At 42.3% G+C, this 17,717-nt stretch overlaps 1 protein-coding gene across 1 annotated transcript in view; it reads left to right on the forward strand.

Moving 5' to 3' along the window:
• LOC103179148 (semaphorin-3D) overlaps positions 1 to 15,864 on the forward strand; it is a 30,172-nt gene extending 14,308 nt beyond the window's left edge. Inside the window, exons 6-17 of the mRNA XM_007894279.2 lie at positions 2,955 to 3,083; positions 3,476 to 3,618; positions 7,734 to 7,848; positions 8,145 to 8,214; positions 8,992 to 9,136; positions 9,861 to 10,083; positions 10,486 to 10,574; positions 10,675 to 10,716; positions 11,151 to 11,308; positions 11,846 to 11,910; positions 13,348 to 13,487; positions 14,308 to 15,864. Of these exons, the coding sequence (XP_007892470.1) occupies positions 2,955 to 3,083; positions 3,476 to 3,618; positions 7,734 to 7,848; positions 8,145 to 8,214; positions 8,992 to 9,136; positions 9,861 to 10,083; positions 10,486 to 10,574; positions 10,675 to 10,716; positions 11,151 to 11,308; positions 11,846 to 11,910; positions 13,348 to 13,487; positions 14,308 to 14,679 (1,691 nt within the window). The 3' untranslated portion in view covers positions 14,680 to 15,864. The remainder of the gene's footprint in view (positions 1 to 2,954; positions 3,084 to 3,475; positions 3,619 to 7,733; positions 7,849 to 8,144; positions 8,215 to 8,991; positions 9,137 to 9,860; positions 10,084 to 10,485; positions 10,575 to 10,674; positions 10,717 to 11,150; positions 11,309 to 11,845; positions 11,911 to 13,347; positions 13,488 to 14,307) is intronic.
• Positions 15,865 to 17,717: the final 1,853 nt, after the last annotated feature.

The following is a 17,717-nucleotide window of genomic DNA, read 5'->3' on the forward strand; positions in this document are numbered from 1 at the left end:
CTCTCATCCTTTTTGGTATATCTTCTTGCCCAGCAGATGAACTGTATCCCGTCGTGAAAGTTAATTGATATTTACTGCTTACAGTCATTGGGCAGCAACACGTTGTTAATCATTGCCCGTCAACTCTCTTAAATCAGTGTCATTTCACAGCGATGACTTTTTTTTTGGAACAGAATTGTAGTTCTTTGTCAAACTTTCAGGACTCATCTTTGAATGTCTTGCGGCAACATTTGTACAACAGTGACCGCATAAAGTCGCAAGCTTCATTGTGAACTAACCATTATCCACATGGTATGGAGATTTCCTGTAAAGTGCAGTGACTGTGTATTTTTGTAGGTGAACGAGGCAACCAATTTGTACGCAGCAGTGATTCACGAACAGCTACAAAGTGAATGATCAGTTTTATTTGGGAGTGGGGATTGGGGATTGTTGGCCAGGACACCGGAGAAACTCCCTCTCCCCACCACACACACACACATCTCTTTATGAATAGTGCCACGGGGGTCAGTGAAGTAGTACAGTGTTCATAGGTTCACTCACATCCTTTTTTTCCTGGCTCTAACCTCGTAGCGAGTCAGAGCAAACATTAACAGAGAGAGGAAAGAAATGTCAGAAAGCTTAACCAGTACGCATCAGAGAGAGAGAGCACAGCAAGAGGAAGCAGTGTGACTGGACATGTTCAAGATTACCAGGCACTGGGGTGGTGGGAGTGGGGGGGGGGGGGGGGGGGTGGAGAGAAACTTAAAAGAGGATTGATTTCGACATGCCATGCATCCCACACAGTCTGTGGATCCGCTTCACTGACTATAACAGTTCTAACCTACAGCACTACAATCCTTTCCCCCCATGTGGCTGCAACATTGCTTCCTCTTTCTCTGCAGTCTCTCTGAACTGATCATTGATACAGGAGGGACTCGAACTCAATGCTTTCAACTGTTCCATCCAGCATGTGGTCCATTGACAAGAGATCCCTGTCCAAATCGTACCAATTGGGGCGGGCAAGTTTCCAGGGCTATGGGGAGAGCGCGGGTGAGTGGGATTGATCTGGAAGCTCTTTTCACAGACACGATGGACTGATTAGCCTCCTTCTGTACTGTGTGGTTCTATGATTCAGTGATATTAACGACTGGGAGGTCAATTCGATTCTGAGCCTTCTCATATTGTATTATTATGAATATTAACAATTTGACGTCCATAAGACTGAACGTCTCAAAGCGTTTCCCAGTGTTGCTCTAGACTGCAGGGATTATGTATTTGCAGGCGAACACAGCAGCCAATTTGCACACAGCAATGCCCCACAAACAGCCATGAAGTGAATGACCAGTTTTTTTTCTCCAGGGCACCGGGAGAAACTTCCTTCTCTCCTCAAGTGCTGTCATCTGATCTGTAACGTCCACCTGACAGGCAAACATGACCTCGGTTTAAAGCCACATTTGAAGGACGTGATGTAGGGCTCCCACAGCACTGTATTGGAGAGTCAGCCTAGACTATGTGAGCTCAAAGTTGCGATGTGGGTCTTGAACCCACAAACTTCTGACTCGGAGGCGCGAGTGCTGCTAACACAGCTAGGTTAACATCTAGCACCTTGCGCGGAAAGTAGATATACCCTGGAACTTTTTAATAGTTGTCCTGATCCCAGACTGGCAGGAAGGCTATTTGCCAACGGGTCCTAATCACACAGCTATGGGGTGGAAATTCCAGCTGGGTCGAGATTGATTCTATTTACATCGCGTTTCAGAGCGTGAAAGACGTTGAATTCAGTCTTATTTTCGAAGGGGTTTATTTTTCCTCCTGTGAAAGTCCTTAGAAAGAAGCTTTCCAGAGTCCCGGCTTGAGAATTCGGTTCGTATTTTAAACATTTTCACAAATTCTGTGCACTCTGAAATGCTATATTAATAAAGTAAGTCTAGACCCAGGTGGAATTTGCACTGTGTCTTTGATGCTCACACCTGGAAACGTTCAATGATGAATAACACTGAGTATAGTTCTACAATGTTCCCCTTTTATTGCCTACGTTACGTCTCTTAATAACAGGGACTCAATAAATGTGCTGCATTTGGCAGTGACTGAGTTGCTTACAATAAATTAGCTGCTATTAAGTAATTATCTATCTATTACATTGGTTTCCCTGATATAAATTACAAATCTGACAGTGAGCTCCACTATCAACTGAATGGAATGCAAATCGACTGCATGTTTTCCTATCAGTTTTGCTGCTAAGAGAAATATCAATTTGCCAATATAGCAGTGTTTGCTAAATGTTCAGCTGGTTTTGAAAGGCGGGGGAGGGTTGGGGCAGGAGGGGGCAGAATGGGAAAAAATTTTAACGCTTGTGGATTGAAAACTAAATACAGCCACAATAAACCGAACGCTTTCTTTACTGTTCAAAATCCTAAATCGGGCAGAAAAGCATCTGAACCAAATAATAAATCTTTAAGGACATGGTCATATGCTCCTAACCTCTCACCCTCTCTCTGTCTTTAAAGCCCTCCTGAAAACCTACCTCTCCTTCCTCCTATTCCCCGCTTTCTCCCTGCTCGGTGGCCACACTTTCAGCCACTGTGCTCCGAAACTCTGGAACACTCTTCCTCTATCCCTCCACCTTAGCCCTTCCTTCCCCATCTTCAGTCCATGTCTGAAGACCTTCCTCTTCAACCTACGGTCACCTCCCCCCGGCTTAGCGTCGTGCTCTGTCGAGCGCTCTGGGATGCCATCCTAAACCAGGGGCGCTATGTAAGTGCATGTTGTTGTTGTTGTTGGTGGTGGTGTTGTCTGTCAATGGGAATATAATGTAATGGGAAAATCCCACTTGAAAATCACTGAATACGGCACAGAGCGTGCGATCTATAATGGGATAATTGTAATCCCGTTACAAAGACGCAACAAAAAGGCAGGGGATAAGGTAAAACCAATCACGGCTCAATTGTGTCTCTCTTTTGCCTTTAAATCTCCAGATGACCACTTGTATGCCGGGACGTCCTCTGATTTTCTCGGGAGAGACACAGCTCTGTTCCGCTCGCCCATGCGTCACTTGGAAAACCAGTACATCCGCACGGAGCACAACAATCCATTTTGGCTGAGCGGTAAGCCGGGCCGAGGCTGAGTCTGCGCTGAATCATCATGAGTGCGGGGCACAGAGAGGAAGGGAAGAGGTGCTCTGACTGCCGATCAGTGTAGTGACCCTGACAGGAAACCTGTGCGCTTCACAGGAACAACAGCAGAGCGTGGTGGCATCTGCAGATTGTTGGGCGAACAGACGGGCAGTGACCAATTTTATCCACGGGAATTGTTGGCCAGGAGAAGCAGGGAGAGACTCCCTTCTCTTTTCGAATAGATTGCGGCCACACGCGGTCAGAATTCAGGGGAGGATAAACGTCTAAAAGATGGGGTCGGTGTGTTTGTGCGAGTTTATTTCGGGGCTGAATCGAATCGAAATGGATCGAATAACATCTCATGCTCTATCTGTTCCTTTCAGAGGCTAAGTTTGTCGGTATGTACCCTCTCCCTGACACCTCCGATCCAGATGACGATAAAATATACATTTTCCTACGAGAGACGGCACTGGATACCTTGAGCTCTGAGAAAGTTATTCACTCCCGTGTTGCCCGAGTCTGTAAGGTTGGTTTCTTTTTTTTAAAAAAAAAGAAAGAATGATGCGTCTTTATTCACTTTTGTGTCTTGATGTGGTTCATCAAAGCGAGAGGATGTTGCTGGGGAGGGAACAAAATACTTTTCGCCGACAAAATATACAGTCACTCCACTTTACGGTATATTCTGTGAAGCACTTTGAGATATCGAATGCAAGGACTATTATTATTATTATATATTTTTTACAGTTTCTATTTCGTCCTGGCCTCAGGCTTTCCTGGATCAGTTATAGCCAGCTCACATTTAGAATTCTAGCCATCCTTGCACTTGATATTGTGTTTTATTGCCTCGGAACACTTCACAGGAATTACAGCAGAGCCCAGGTCACTGCGGATTTGTAGGCAAACGCGGTAATCAATTTACACACAGCAACGTCCCACGAAGAGCAATGACCAATTTTATCTAGGGGACTGTTGGCCAGGACACCAGTAAAAACTCCTTTATCAAATATAGTCCCATGGGATCTTTAATGTCCGACTATATCGCCAGACTGCACTAGATTGTCAGTTTATATTATTGTGGAACATTTTAAGCAGAATGTGGTGAGAATGTGGAACTCGCTGCCGGAAGCTGTGGTTGAAGCAAAAACCACCAATGTATTTAAGCGGAAACCTGATGAGTACATGAGGGAGAAGCAAATGGATATGTATGGGAGAGGCAAATTGGAGAGTGGAATATAAACTAGCATGAGCTAGTGGGGCTGAATGGTCTGCTTCTGTGTTGTATTACTCTATCAAGACTAACAGTCCATGTCTCTACAATACTGAGAGCACTTTCTGAAGGTTACTTGCTCTCTTCTTCTTTCAGTCCTCTCTACTATCACGAGTTTGAAAATGGGAACAGTTTTGGAATAACCCTGAAATCCAAACCCGCAATGAATTGTGAAACCCCGCATCATTCACACCAAAACGGTTCCAATTGCTGCCCTTAATACTTTCCATTCCTTGTCTCTCCATTTCGATGACAGCGGTCCCTGTAATTGCATGAAAAACGTCTGGTGTAATTGAAATGTTTCCGTGACTGATGCATTGTGTCAGTGGAATGTCACAAACAGAGAGAATATATAGATAGATTTACACACTGAGCCGGGAACTGAACCAGAGGCTGGTAAAGGGTCACAGCCATAGCGTGTAAGTTATCTGGGATGTTTTAAAGTGGTTCCACATGTCTTGGGAGCCTAGCAAAACACTGCTAAAGATACAGAACCTTTCTATATATATATATATATAATACATATATCTATATCAAATTCTGGAGCGCTTGTTGAAATGATGAGCTTCAGAAAAATGTGGAAGCAATGTTTTCTTTCCTTCAGAACGAAACTTCATCGCTCCTCATTTATTGATCAATTTTCCAGCCTTCCTCGAGCAGAAAATAAATCTATCCAAAGAATCAGGGACTCAGAAATTTCCATTGAGTTTCAGATCACTTTGTTCTTAAAACATCGGATGAAACTCGGAATGCGTTTTCCCGTAGTTGTAAAAAGAACCAGTTTACAATTAAAACTGAGTTTAAGAATGTTCCATGTTAATATGTAATATATATGTCTATGTGTATATAAATATATATATCCTGTGAAGTGCTCTGGGACGTCTTCCCGACTGACGGTCCATGTCATTACAATTATTAATCATCAAGATACAATAATATTTCCATACGCCTCCACATTCCATCTTGCACTTTAAGACAAAAGTATCTTGCAGGCTAAGGCAAGGTGGAATTTCAAGCCTGAGGAGCGTAGCTTGGGAGGTAAGTAATTTCTCAAGAAAGTATAGACTTCGAAGTTCATGTACTAAATATGTATACCAAATATTTCCTCTGCATAATCAGCTTTCCAAACATTTATCCCATGTTTTCTTGGGTTCATTCAGAGCGGGTTCAATTGCTGCACAGAAAGTAAAACATGTTTTATTGTTTCGAAATCTAAATTTTTTTCTTTGAAATGAAACCAATTGAAACAATTACATGTTTTCACGACCAATTTGAGTTTACCACGCGCTGGCTGGAATAATAAACAAATACAAATTATGAGTATGACATGGAAATACTTAAGTATGAAACTCCCAAGGAGGTAAAAAAATAAGCTTTTTGTGTACCTTGAGACCCTGACCAAAAGCATTCATTACAATCAGTTGGAGAATTGCTCCAAATATATCTCTGAGGGAACTGAGACTTTTTGTAGAAAAACAAATCTGTTGTCAATCAGAAATCCTTTTTTCCTTTATCCTCTCTTGTTTGTTTTCCTGTTCTGCATTAAGTATGCCTGATTCCTTTAAAGATTGAAAGGCGTGAAAGGTGCTGTATCCAATGTCATAGTGGTAATCCTTGTATTTGATATAGGGTCTTATCAAGTCTCCGAGAAGACTCAAGCCATCTCATAAGATTTGGCTCACAAGAAGCGCAGTGACTTTATTTGGGGGGAGAATGCAGCAGTCAATTTGTGCACAACAATGTCCCCACAGACAGCCATGAAGCGATGGGTCAATTTTATCTGGGGCATTGTTGGTCAGGACCCTGGGGAAACTCCCTTCTCTTTCTGAATAGTGTCCATTGATCTTTAAAGTTGACCTGAACAGGCACAGATGGGATCGTGGTTTGACATCTCATCCAAAGGATGGACCAAATGTACATGCGAATAACTTGCTGACATTGCTGAGTGTGTGTGTGTGTGTCTGTTATGATCACAAAGCCGGAGGATATTGGAGTGCAGGTATAAGGCCATTCACCCCATTCAGCCTGTGCTAATGTTTTTCTCCGCATGAATCTTGAAATCACTCTCCTTAATGTAGCTGTAAAGGAGCTGTGGTCTTATTTGATGCTGATTCCGGAGTTCCCGTGGCTCGGTTGGACATCACGCGTGCTGCACTTCCAGCCAAGGGAAGGAATCCTGACTTGGATTCCTTATAGACGAATCTTATTAGAAATGACCATATATTGTACCCCACTGCTGGCAGGTGTGAAAGACTTGACTACGAAAAAACGCCCAGGTTCTTTTACACTTAGAGCAGGATTCTCTATTCACTTTTTCTCATTCCATGACACATAGGAAATGCTCTGCAGCATCGAATTTCTTTGGACAGATCCCGTGTGTGTTTATCCAGAGCCGATTGTGCTAAAGCGTGCCCTTGCAAGCGATCCTCTGCTGTGTCGCTGACAGCCTGTGTTCGAAGGGCTCTGACCCTGTCAGTGGAGCTTGAGAATTTTATTCCCGTCTTTGTTCAGCCCGGTTGATCCACTTGGCACCCTGCTGCTTAAGCCATCCTCAATGAGCTGGGTTGAAGACGCCCTTTGGTGGTTGAGCTGTTGCGCAGAATGGCTGTCAGATTCCCGACTCAACCCAAAAGGGCATCTTCTCAGCCTGAGGCCTCGTGGAGACTTATCACGACATCGACACTGACCTTTCACTAGAGCAACAACTCAGCTCGAGAGAAAGGTCTTAAGAGTTGATTTTGCTTTGTGCCTCCGTGGCGATCACGTGAATTTGATGCGAATTCCAACTCGCACCATTCACAGCCGATTCCCGAGAATGCCAAACCACCAAAGTAGAAGAGAGCAAGTCTGATATCACGTCCCGCAAACATAGGCTGAAAGCGTAACAGATTGACACTCACTCGGTTTGTACGCAGACTTGACAACCAGCTTCCGTTCTCTTTGGTGAAGTAAGATAACTTTGCATACTGTCTCCTTAAACCAGCCACTAAAGTCTCAATGACATGATAAGACGCTACATCGAATGCAAGGATTATTAATATTATTATATTATTGTAAATGGAATGTACTTTTTTAACCATTTCTTCGGCTAGTTTCGTTTGGGTTTACTGGAAAGCAAGCCGAGGAAGTTTTCTTTAAAATAAGAACCGAAGGTTTATTGCAGTAGATTCATGCTTCATTGTTTTCTAATGCTCTGTGGGTGTCGGAATGAATTTACTGAGATCCAGGAGAAGAAATGTTGGGGGCTATTTAAATTAACCCTTTCCCTGACAGGGTGCTGCATCACTCCTCATTTTGTTGAACGTATGTTCTCCCCGGGATGGCGTTGGATTAATATTCCTGCTCAATGACATCTGCATTTTTTTCCCCCCCAGAAAGACGTAGGAGGCCAAAGGAGTTTGATCAACAAGTGGACGACGTTTCTGAAAGCTCGTCTGGTCTGCTCGGTTCCGGGACCCGATGGTTATCAGACTTACTTTGACGAGCTGCGTGAGTAAAGGTTCCGACTTGTGTTCCACGCGGACTATTCCCAACACTCCTGAGAATATAAACCCATTAATAAAAATCAGCACTGATCCGAATTATTGCCAGAATTGAATGTTTTAGTGGTTTCTTATTTCTTTAGGTGGGGATGGAATCCTCGTGGTGCTTTTACTCCACAAGAGCATATCTTTCTGGTTTTAAGCCAGCTTGCTATTGTCAAGCAAAAGTCGCTAATGATAGATAGACCCCCACATAACTCATTGCGGACACTTATTTGTATTTTCTTCTCTCCTTTAATCAAGAGGATGTTTTCCTGCTCAGTACAAATGATGGAAATCCCCCAGTGGTTTATGGGCTCTTCACATCTTCAAGGTAAATGAACATGAGATTACACCAGGGAGTAATAAAGCAGGTTTAATTTCATTGCCTCTGTTAATAGTTTTTACACCGATTTGGATGAGAAGCTCATTGTTTGAAGGATCAAGCGGAAAGTCAACCTCTGTGCAAATCCGCAGTGCAACACGATCCGCAAACCATCTCGAGTGCACCAGGATATATTGGAGAAAGAGTCCATTCATACAACTGGTGTATTTGATGGTTCTTGCCACTAAATCAGAAGTTTGTGGATTTAAGCCCCAAACCGAAACGTGAGCTCATAAACTAGATGGTCTTCTTCAAATGAGATGTTGAATCAAGGTGCCATCTTCCTATACAGGTGGATATCAGCCTGGCTCAGTTGGTGGCACTCTTACCTCTGAGCCAGAAGGTTGTGGGTTCAAGCCTGACATCAAAATTTTGAGTTCCAAGTCTAGGCTGACACTCAGACACAGTTCTGGAGAAGCGATGTATTGCTGGGGTTATACCAAATGCAAGGATGATTATTGTCACCTTTCCCCTTTCCCCTGCTTTGTTGTAAATTTCTGTCATTATTATGCGCTCCGAGACTCTACCCCACGTGAAATGGGCTACATAAATTTAGGGCTATAAATGCAACGACTGTCACACTTCAAAATAACTTCTTATATAAAGAGCTTTGAGATGTTTCAACGTGTTAAATCGCTGGACCAAATCCAGACGCTTATCAGATCGAAACGATGCATTACACCAAAAAAAATTTCGGAAAGGTATTTAATTTTCTTTGTCTCTCAGTTCAGTTTTCAGTGGGTCTGCAGTGTGCACATACAGTCTGGCTGATATCCGTGCTGCGTTTAATGGACCTTTCAAGCATAAAGATAGCCCTGACCGCTACTGGGTGGCGTATCAGGGGAAGATTCCTTATCCACGACCTGGAACGGTAAGTGTTTCATCTGTTGAATGTTCAGAAAGTGCATCTTTTTGTGGAAACTTCACTCGATTACGTCGATCATCATCAGTGTTACTGGCAAATTACTTGTGGATTGTAAGGGGAATTTTTAAGCATTTAAACGTGGACTTAGATCAAGGGCTTGCTCTCGAAAGAAATCAAATAGAAACGTTATCAGATATTCTGAATATTACATTTATATCACAGCTGTGGATTGTGGAAAGGAGTTTTATTAGTAATAAAATGATAATAGAAAATACTATACTGTACAGTTATATAATGTCTTTCACGTTAGGAGGAAGCCTTAAAGCACTTGAAATATCACATTATAATGCAGCATTTTCAAATGATGGATTTCCCTCTGTCTCTGTCTCACACACACAGTCAGCCAAAATGATCACTCCTCTTGGACTGAACTTTAAGAGATGTCAATAATTTTACTTTGCCTACAAAATGCAGTTACTACTGTAGATGTCACGGCATATCTTGTGAAGCGCTTTGAGATGTCCTCTCGATGTGAAACAGCTATAGTTCCAACAAAGTGCCCATGTGAAATGAGGCTGCTTTTTGCACCTCCAGCAATTATTTTCATCTCAGATTAGAAGATTAGAAGATGACAGCGACCTAATAATCATGTTCATGTAAACCCTGATGCTGTTTTTTTTACTGCAGCAGATCATGAACAAAAATAATTTTCTGCTTTTCCTTCCTTCAGTGTCCCAGCAAATCATTTGATCCTATGATTGAGTCGACCAAAGATTTCTCGGACGACGTGATCGGTTTCATTAAGAATCACCCGATGATGTACAAAACTGTGCATCCAATAAACAAGGCACCTGTTTTCATCCAAGTCAATGCCGGTTACAGAATCACACAGATTGTGGCAGATCACGTCATTGCAAAAGATGGACCGTATGCTGTCCTCTTTCTGGGCACAGGTAAATAGGACACGCCTTGTAAAAGCAATGGTGTTCTTTCTTCAAAATGGTTGGGGAATTCGAGGGCAAGACGGCAAGAATTCAAGACTGTGAGGCGGGGAGTCAGAGGTTCTTAGGAAAGGAGAAGTTATCAGGGTACGGAGTGCTTTGCCAGAATCCAGTGTTAGAGTGGAGAGGAGGGCATTTAAAAGAAAAGAATCGAACTGGCACTTGCAAAGGAAGGGAATTAAACAGAAAGGGAAAAGAGTAATTTTAGATCTAGGAAGGATGGTTTCTCGGAGGTGCAAACACCAACATGAAATAACCGGGTTAAATGGCTTCCCGCTGCGCTCTACATTTCTATGGGTCTGTGTTGTGGATGTATTGCTAAGTTTTTTTCTGTGTGTGTGTGTATGTGTTTAGATGTTGGAACGGTAATAAAAGCCTTGAGTGTTACCAAAGACAACTTTAGTGCCGACGAAGTTGTGCTTGAGGAACTACAAGTCTTTGAGGTATGCTTCCCCTTCCTGGCAAATTCGAAGTTGTGTTGTGGGTTTTAGATGCAAGCCATTGAATTACAGTTAACATTGCGCTCTTTGGAATTTTCTTTAGGAATCTTCTCCGATATTAACGATGGAATTATCGTCAAAGCAGGTGAGCAATCCAGAGTACAATGCATTGCAGCCAAACCAATGTACAGTACATGCTTTTCCCCCCCTCCCCCCTTGCCAAATTCAATTCGCTCTCATTCTGAATTGACAGCGTCCGAACTACCTATTGGTTAAAGCTTCTAACGGTAGGTAATAACTGTCAAATTACTACTAGCAAATAATTATTAGTTTGGAAACAGGCTCATCTTGTGGTGTGATATTGCTGCCACACAACCTACAGTGAATCTGACTTGTGCACACTGCATGAGAGGCCAAAGATCTAAGCTGTTTCTTGTTTTTCACCCAGTAAGTAATTCAAGCAATACTCAAACATGTCAGAGACGGCTCACTCCAATGTTACTTAACGATTTGTTACCGCATGTAATTGACGCACATTCAAGACCCCGTGTTAACGTGGGACTGATGTACTTTTTATAGAAACAACTTTACATTGGATCAAAGGATGGCATAGTACAGCTTGCCCTGGAGAGGTGCAATACCTATGGCACCTCTTGCTCTCAATGCTGCCTTGCCAGAGACCCCTATTGTGCTTGGGATGGAACCTTGTGCAGTAGATATACGCCAGCGCCCAAGAGGTACGTTGCTGAATGATTAGTGTGTGGCTCTTCGAAGTTTGGGTGAGGTAGATTGTAACGTGGCAATATCATGTGCAAAACAGGCATAATGTGAAGGATTGACTGAGAATTGAGTGGCGGCATTGGGAATGGAAGCCAGATATGTGTAGAGTGATGACACATTTGAAAAGGACCACTGGGTAATGTGTCAAACACCTGATCTCTTTTGAGAGGCTTTACTATCACTGTATAAAGAGCTCTGGGAGCCTGCTCACAATATCTCATGTTCGCCTGCAAAATATACAGTCAATGCACTTTACAGTATATTCTGTGAAGTGCTTTGAGACGTCTCGAAGACCTGATAAGGTGTTAAATCAAATGCGAGGCTTATTATTATCAATATTTATTATGTTTTGTGTGATCATGAGCGACCACACGCAATATTTCACACAGAGCAAGATGTGTGTAAGTACTGGCTCACTGACAACACCCTCGTGACTTACTTAACGTGAAGCCTTTTTAACTGAAGAGTTGACAGACTATTATTTCTCCTTTCAGAGAAACCAGGCGTCAAGATGTAAAGTACGGGGACCCAAAAACTCAGTGCTGGGATCAAGAGGACTGTGAGTGATTGAGAGAGGAATGTGACAATTATTTGCTGTCCATCAGTGCTCCAGGGATTCTTTTGAGGGATAGCAGCCTTGCAGTTGCAGCTGAGAGTTCAATACTCTAGCCGAACATTGCTGCAATGAGCCATTCGGTAATTTTATTCCAAATAGCACAGAGCCTGTCACTGTGGCCAAGTTTTTTTTACACTTTGAGGAAACGTTTGAAGGGATCATCTGCTCGGATATCATAGAACCAGATATGACAGCTCACACGGAGGCCATTCGATCCATCAATCTAACTCTTCCACGGGAGCTGTACACTTTATTTCAAATTCCCTCACTTTCCTGTATATCGCTGCCCCTCAAATGCTTATGCAACTCCCACAAAAGCCCATAAAATACACAGTCACTACACTTCTCAGTAAATCCTGTGATGCACTATGAGACGACATGAAAGGTGCTGTATCAAATGAAAGGATTACTTTCATTGAGTGTTGTGATCTTAGCTTCAACAGTTACTTGCGGTAAATGCATTTCATGTTCTCAAGGCGTGTTTTAAAAAAGAAAACTTAGAACCGCTGCCTTAAATCTTGTAAAAACAATCCTGAGACTTCTTGTTACCAGTCCATTAACTGGTGGGAATATTCTTTTCATCATTTATCCTCTCAAATGGTCTCCAACGATGCTGATCGCACTTCCCTGCTCATGGCAGTGAGATTCTAACAGGACGTTTTGATTTGTGGATCGAATTCTACGCAGATCAATTACGCAATGGGCGACATGATTATTATCACGGCTAAGAATTAACACATCACATACTGGACTTTTGCTCCCATACATGTTTTTTTTTTAAGTTGTTGCCCTGGTCGGTCACAGTTGTATTCGGTTTCAGTAACTACAGGACTCTTCTCCGCTTTAACCTTCGATGTCAATTGGCGAAGTTAACTTGTTATTCTGTCATGTGGGTGAACATCCCGTTCAGCTTAGTTTTCACACCCACTGCGTGAGAAGGACAGCACCTCTGGCAGTGCAGTGATTTTCCCCCAGTGCTGCATTAGAGTATCAACCAAGAATGTGAGCTCAAACCCACAAGACTTGAACCCACAACCTTCCGACTCGGGAGGTGAGAAAAGCTACCGACGGAGCCAAGTTTGGGGGAATCTCGCAGGTCACGACAGTGGCTGAGAATAACTCAACCGTCAACCTTTAACCTGTGCGAGTTGTTTGGTTCACAGATCCCATGAATCATACATTTAAAGGGTCCATAATAAAAATCTAAATGTTGGAATTTTAGACCGTAAATGCTGCAGGTTTTCACCACAGCTGTTTTTGTTTTGGGGCTGAATGCAATGCGATCCATTCTGCCATCTTCCTTTTATATCTAGCGCAAGAAAGGATTAGAAGTGGAATTTCTGAATTCACTGCTCACTTTAGACGTTTCCCGTTACATAGATACGAGGCACCCGCTGACTGAGAAGAAGCTGATTTTCGGGATGGAGAATAATTCCACGTTCTTGGAATGCGTTCCTAGGTCCCCGCAAACGTCTATCGCCTGGTTCATTCAGCGATCGCTGGACGATCAACAAGTGGAGGTAAACTGGAGCGGAGTTTCGCCCACAAAATATACAGCAAATTTACTTCACAGCATATTCTGTGAAGAGCTTTGAGACGTCACGAAGACACTATGAGGCGCGATATCAAATGCAAAGTTTATTATTATTAGAATTAGAATTATTATTATTATTGGTCTAAACAGTGCATCTGAGCAGGCGCCACATTTCGAACTGGAAATCCAGGGATTGGAAACACATTAGAAAATCATCGGCTTGAATCCCACCACTTCCCCGATAGCAATGCGCAGAGTATTTCTCACATTCCGTATCCCTCCTGGAATTGAATTTCATGACAATACGCCACACAAAATTGATCCCAGTGGTGCTTTCCCCCCGACCCCAGCTCATGAGTGATATAGTACCCAAGGGTACTGCTAATGACAGACCAGACATCCTGGCTTATCAGCAGGCCTTGGAACAGGGATTTTTTCCGCTCGGCTTCTGTTAACCAAAGCCCTGATGATTAAGGTTGTCCTAACTGGACAAGCAGCGGGAAGCTTGCCAAAAAGTGCTCTCAGTGGTCAGCTATGCAGTTTTAGCTGATTAAAATCTGGTAGTTACTCCAACGCACACTCTCAGGTCTTACAGTCTTGGCTCCTGTAAGCCTATGCCAAATACTCTCCCAAATTAAGTCCCTAGAGAGAAAGAGAGAGTGTGTGCATTTCATTCCAGACATAGGAACATTTTTGTGTAAAGTGGCATACACAGTACATGTGGAACTCTCAGTCTGGTTTGGATACTCTTAATCACTGCAAGGATATTCAACTGTATGTTACTTAATCTGATTTTTTTCCTATAGATTAGAGATGCTCCCAGAATGATCAAGACAAGACTTGGGCTACTCTTACGCAATTTGCAGCAAGTCGATGCTGGAATATACTACTGCAAAGCAGTGGAAAACACATTTACACAGATCATCGCAACGTTTCACCTTAAAATTATACTGAGTGACTTGATGGTAGCTCCCTTGAGGGCAGAGCCCAGCGAGGGAAAGGGCAAAGACACTCGGAACGGAACACGACTGCGTTACAAGAACTTGCTGAAACTATTAAATAAGCCGGGCGCAACTGTAAATGAATACTGCGAGCAGGTATGGCGGAATGGAAAGAGAGGACAAAATGGAAAAACCGCAGCCAAATGGAAAAGCACAAGAGAATTTAAGAGATACTAGACTTGGGACAGCCTATAATTGTCACTTATCTTCCTTTGGGCAAAACATTCCAATAAAAGCTATTCACTAGACTGTTGCTTCAGATCAACAGTGGGACCACCTAACTAGGTTTTGCCTCAGGTATATTATTACTGACTGGAAAAAAAAACCTACTGGATGAAAAAGCTAACAAGCGTGTATAATGAGTATGACTATGCACAGGTACATTTCTATCATTTAGCATTAGATATTGTTTTAAAAGGGCAGTATGCTCTTAAGAGGGAATGTTCGTGTGAGAAAGCGCTCGCTCCACGGGGTTGAGAGGAAAATTGTGGGCACCGGAAAAATTGTTCTTGAACGTGTAAGGAGACAATCGTAATGTTTGCTCAGTGGAAGCCTGCATGGTTACTCATCACGTCTGATCAGAAAGGTGCACAGCAATGTATATGTGAGGTTTATCAGCATGCGGAGGTCACCAGCTATTGGTGGACATCTCCTCAGATCTTGGGTGACATTGTCAGACTGCTGCGAGTTTAGTCCCACTTGAATCTCAACCAACGCATACTAGCCCTCCTTGTTATTGGTTTAATTAGACATGTAATAGATTCCCTGCCATTGCAGGCGAGAGACCGAATCAACTGCATTGGAGTCTGCTGTGGAATTCATTTTAATAAGCAAAAAGCATATGTTATTCAATCACAAATAAGACACGTTGCTCCTTTTAAACATATACTGACTGGTGTGCAAAGTAATTTCTAAATAGCCTTATATAGTTATGTTAAGCGCATAGCCGATCTGTCTGTAAAATGCAGCGTCTGAATATACATTACACCTTCACCTTACTATTTCCTACGCATATTATTCAAAGGAATAGTCTGATGTAGAGTGTTTTGACTCCTGGGTCAACAGGATGCTGGTCTGTAAATGCTTTAAGCACACACCATAATATCCAAACACTGGTCTGAACTAATAATTTTCCTTGCTCTGTAGAAAAAGGGAACCTCCAGCCTTGACTCTGAAATGTAATTATGTTGTATCCTCTGATCTGTTAGTGTTTGTAATTTGGCTCTCTTTATATTTACATCTTAACTTTCTGACCACGTGCTTGGATAATAGTCGCACTTTTTATTAGACCTCGAAAGCCTAAAATGTGACATAGTAGTTTTAATAATAATCCTTGAATTTGATACAGCGCCTTAGCAAGTCTTCGAGACGTTTCAAAATGCTTCAGAGTATACTGTAAAGTGAACTGACTGTATATTTTGTGGGTGAAACGCGGCAGCCAATTGCGCACAGCAGTGTCCCACAGACAGTCGAAGATTGAGTGACCAAATTATTATTTTTTCCATAACGTGATTAATAACTGTGTTTCTGATAACCATCAGATCCCATTACTAAAACCCACACAACTCTGTTTGGATAATGTGTGACTTTGGTTGAAATCAAGGGTCACAAAAATGTTTAAAAAGGGATGTGAAACATTCCTGTTCAGTCCTTAAAACGCACGTAATTCCCTTGACAAATCAGTTAGGGGAGTGGGACTAGTTGGATAGCTCTTTCAAAGAGTTGGCACAGGCACAATGAGCCGAATGGCCTCCTTCTGTGCTGTAGGATTCTATGATTCTATGATTATGAACCTGCATTGAAAGTGGTGAGAGGACAAAAGCATCCTAATGGTACTGAGTTGAACAACACTAGTTGTAATGAAATCATCATCATCTGTCTAACATGTAGATCAGGCCTCCCATTATTCTTCTTACGTGGAGCAGTGGAAGTTTTGTTAGACCTCAATGGGAACAGGTGCCTTCAACCACAAAGAGTTCATTTCGGTCTACACGCCGACTGAATTTGTTAATTACGCATTCAAAATACTCGCAGCTGAGATACAGGAAGTAATCAACGTTAGGATTACAAATCCTTTGTGAGCCCAGTCAGTAGGTTGCAAGACAGGCTTGCAATCCGAAGAGGCAGACAATACAACATCTGCCTTGGAACAGAATGTCTTTGAAACCCTCTTCAGTGTAATGCTTGAAATAGATTCCCCCCCCCCCCACCACCCACACAAGATAAGCTGACCACTTTGCCATATGTATACACACGCACTGAACTTATTGCATTCTTTGTCTTAAGTAAAGCATCGCTAATGGAAAATCTGCTCACTCTTGAACGTGGCAAACAGAATTTTTTTTAACTTTTTTTTGAAAAAGAAAAATTAGGTTTCAGGATTCCGTTTCGGGTTTAACGGAAACCATTTTCTCAAATGTTACCCAAACGAGAAAAAAATGTTTTTGAAAGCTGAAAAATAAAGGATAATATTCTGTTTGTGTGAATATAAACTGGACATTTTATGAAGAAACCTTTGTACAAGTTTGATGTTTTATTTTAAAAAGAATGTATTCATGGTAAAGTCACACTTCAATGTTTTATTATGTGTTTTCAAAAATACTGTGTATATAAATATATTGCAGTATATGTATTATATTTATGTGTGTATATATATGTTAAGATCTTAGACCATTTACATTACTTTGGGTTCATAAACTGCTGGATCCATCAAAATAAATGTAGGCAACAAAACGTTCAGCAAAATCGTTTATGAATGTTTTGTGACCAGTTGCCAGATTGAATAGAAAATGATCTTGCTGGCGTGGGCAGGTTCGTTGGGAGCGACCATGGAATAGAGCAATGCCGAGGTCAGCCTGAGGTCTGCCCAAGTGAGCAAGACAAAGTCCCCAGGTTCCAAGGAAAGCATTTGTGCTCTCGGATGTCCAGCTGAATGTGCTCTTGAACCTGCAACCTTCCTAACAGCTTTAGAGGAACCCTGGGTTAGGGCGACCCTTGCTGGAGGATAACAGTAACTCAGGTGATTGCATCAAAGGTTGATTATTATTTGCCTATAAAATGCAGTCACTGCTCTTTAGGACAACCTCCTGAGTTGATAAGGTGGTATAGCCGATGCAAGGTTATTTTTATTGCAATACAATACACAGTTACTAGGGACTTGTGATGTCGTTGAGATGGGACCTCGGTTGAACATCTCATCCAAAGGACGGCGTCTC

Source organism: Callorhinchus milii, unplaced genomic scaffold, assembly GCF_018977255.1.
Source record: "Callorhinchus milii isolate IMCB2004 unplaced genomic scaffold, IMCB_Cmil_1.0 Scaffold19, whole genome shotgun sequence".
Classification (NCBI taxonomy): domain Eukaryota; kingdom Metazoa; phylum Chordata; class Chondrichthyes; order Chimaeriformes; family Callorhinchidae; genus Callorhinchus; species Callorhinchus milii.